The following is a 2,984-nucleotide window of genomic DNA, read 5'->3' as shown; positions in this document are numbered from 1 at the left end:
TCGGGAGACTGGGCTGGGGGACCTCAGAACCAAGGGTCTTTATTTTTGCAGTGGTGGCAGGATGAGAGGAGAGGAGGCAAGAGGTGGGAGACAGAGAGAGAGAGAGAGAGAGAGAGAGAGAGAGAGAGAGAGAGAGAGAGATGGGAGTCAGAGGGAGAGGGAGAAAGAGACATCTACAGAAAGAGAGAGGCAGAAAATCAAAGAATAGAGAAAACAGAGATAAGGAAATAGATACAGAAACAATGAGGTAGGTGGTTACCAAGAAGATGAGATAGAAGAAACAACAGGGATAGTGGGAGCTAGAAATGTATGAGTTCATTAGTTTCTCAGTAAGTTTCCAAAATCAAAATGAAAAAAATAAACTATCCTGGGATTTGATCCCCTACATTAATTAGGTTTACCAGATTTAAAAATATGAAAGTAGTCCCCATCTGGAGAGACTCCTATTTGAGTCATTTTCTTTTCTCCTCTGCAGGAAAATTCCAGTTTTCTTCTTTGCATGCAGTTTCCTGGGACCCTGGGCATCTGCGGCTGTCAAGCGTCGCCCAAGTAAGGGATATAGTTTCTCGATTTTGAAATATCAAGGCTGGCTGGTTAGCTTAGTTGGTTAGAGTGTGGTGCTGATAACACCAAAGTCCAAGGTTCCATTCCTGTGCAGGCCAGCCACCGACACAAAACAAAACAAAATAAAACAAAACAAACAAAGAAATATCAGTTGTTCTCAGAAGTGACCAGGCAGGGCTGTGGATGAGTGACGACTGTGTGAGGCATCTACGGTCCTTCACATCCCCACTCTCCAATTCTGCTTTGGGCTATGGAAATACTCTAGTGGTTGGTTTTCTGTGGACAGTGCTGGGTATGGAAAGGAAGTTCTGGCTGTGATCACAGTTGGCAGGAAGGCCAATCTGTGTGCTCCAGTGCCTAGTGCAGCGCCTGTGGACAGTGATTAGTAAATGTAGGAAGAACGCATGAATGGACGGATGGACAGTAGCCGGTAGAATATGTTTGATGTATCAGGATGGCTGGGCCAAAGCTTTGTAACTGGGAAATGCTTTCTCTGAAGTCTGCGAAGTCCCTGTCATCAGGTGAGTCTTAGCAGGGCACTGAGATTGGGCAGTTACAAGAAGTCTTCTGTAATGTTGAGAAGACTCTCCCTGCACTATAACCTTCCTTGTGTAAGGAGCACCCAGTTCCATTCTGGGATTTCTCATCAAATTGAGGGTTTAATTCTTCTCATGACTATTTTCTTCTTCTCATTACTCTTCCCAATTATAGTATGCAAGCAATAGTCTATGAGACCTTTATTTGATCTCTTAGAATTAATTTATGAAATTATATGCATCCTCTATATTTTCTTTAGGATTAGTGAATCCCAAAACTCCCCTACCCCGTCCTCTGTTTGACAATAATTCCAGAGAACTTCGCTCTCCAGAAGCCCCATTGAACAGGCTCAAGGCTTGCTGTGGATTCTCAATGGAATTCTAAAATTTGTGGTATTTAAGGAATATTTTCTAGCCCAAGCCACCAGAAGTTTTCCAAACAGGCTTCTGACTCTGTGCCATTCAGGACATCATGCAGCTCTGGTTCCAAAAGGAACAAATTCCTAACATCCCTAAAAGGAACACTTTCCCAACACAAATTATTAAAGGAACTTTGTGCCTTGTATCCCTTCCAGGATGAATTGAAGGTGAATGAATTGTAATTGTAGAGGAATAGAGTTAAAGCCAAAAACACTACTTATAAGCAATCTGATATAACACTGTACTCTAAATAGTTTCACAGTTATTATTACTGAAGATCCTGAAGTCCCTATAGTGAATAAAGTAGGGTGACACACTATCTCTCTTGCAGGGTTCCCTGTCAATTCGAATTCTAATGGTGGAAATGAACTCTGTCCAAAGATCAGGATTGGCCAAGATGACTTACCAGGTGAGTAGCAATGTATCATATTGAAAATACATGCTTTCTATAAATCTGATCTATTCTTTTATTTGGGAAGATTGTGGAGAGGAATAAAACCAATTACATTTTGGGCTTTTTATTTTGTGTCCCTTTTCTCTAGGGTTTGACCTGATTTCTCAGTTCCAGATAGATAAAGCAGCATCTCGAAGAGCCATCCAGAGAATAGTTGGATCCACTGCATTACAAGTCGCTTACAAGTTGGGAAATAATGCAGACTTCAGGATTCCAACCAGGTAATCTATCAAAAATATTTTGTCTAATTATCTGCCTCAAATGTGTTTTAGAAAGTGTTAGAGAATTTTCTCATACTCAATGTTTCTTGGATTATGATTTTATTTAAAGATGAAAAAATTTATTTACCTAACTATCTTCAGTGCCTGAATACTGCTTTTCAGGCTTTCAGTATGCAATTTACTTTCCATTCCAGGAAAAAAATCTGAGACTGAGACTATTATAGATTGATTCAGGGCATGTTCTTATTAGTTTAATTTCTGTTTTTCTATAATTTGTGTGGTTTTGACTGAAAGGACCTTCTGTGAAAAGTTCCAGAAGTTAAGCATAAATTTAACTAGGAGCCACATAGCGGTTAGAGGACTCACAATGGTGCTGTTCATGTGTCCTGGTGCTGAAATAAAACCACACATCCAGTGCTTGCCTCCTGGCAGACACCAAACAAAAGCAAAACTAAATTAATTTTAACAGAAACAATGGTAGTGATAATAATAAAAACTTCAATGATCTTCTCTGGAACTAAGCCTTTTATTCTTTAAATTATTTATAATGAGGTGCTTTAGTGTATGTGTAAGTGTTGAGCCATGCCACTGTTATGTATGAGCTGCATGGACTTAGTTTTTATATTACCTAAATACCTTAATGTGATTATTATGATTACTTTGTGTTTCAGTGTAAGAAAAATGTAATTAAGATTCCTTTGATAGATAAACAAGAAAATAAGGACTTTGATAGAAATTACAATGTAAAGGTAAATAATGATTAATTAGAATAATAGTAAGATAGTATAG

General features: G+C 38.8%; 1 protein-coding gene across 1 annotated transcript in view; it reads left to right on the top strand.

The window, feature by feature from the left end:
• The window catches only part of COL9A1 (collagen, type IX, alpha 1), a 100,343-nt gene that overhangs the window by 713 nt on the left and 96,646 nt on the right, over positions 1–2,984 (top strand). Inside the window, exons 2-4 of the mRNA XM_008582986.1 lie at positions 476–549; positions 1,852–1,929; positions 2,063–2,195. Coding sequence (XP_008581208.1) covers positions 476–549; positions 1,852–1,929; positions 2,063–2,195 — 285 coding nt within the window. The remainder of the gene's footprint in view (positions 1–475; positions 550–1,851; positions 1,930–2,062; positions 2,196–2,984) is intronic.

The sequence above is a fragment of the Galeopterus variegatus genome, unplaced genomic scaffold (assembly GCF_000696425.1).
Source record: "Galeopterus variegatus unplaced genomic scaffold, G_variegatus-3.0.2 Scaffold2786, whole genome shotgun sequence".
Classification (NCBI taxonomy): Eukaryota; Metazoa; Chordata; class Mammalia; order Dermoptera; family Cynocephalidae; genus Galeopterus; species Galeopterus variegatus.
This window is presented reverse-complemented; position numbering and strand designations above follow the sequence as displayed.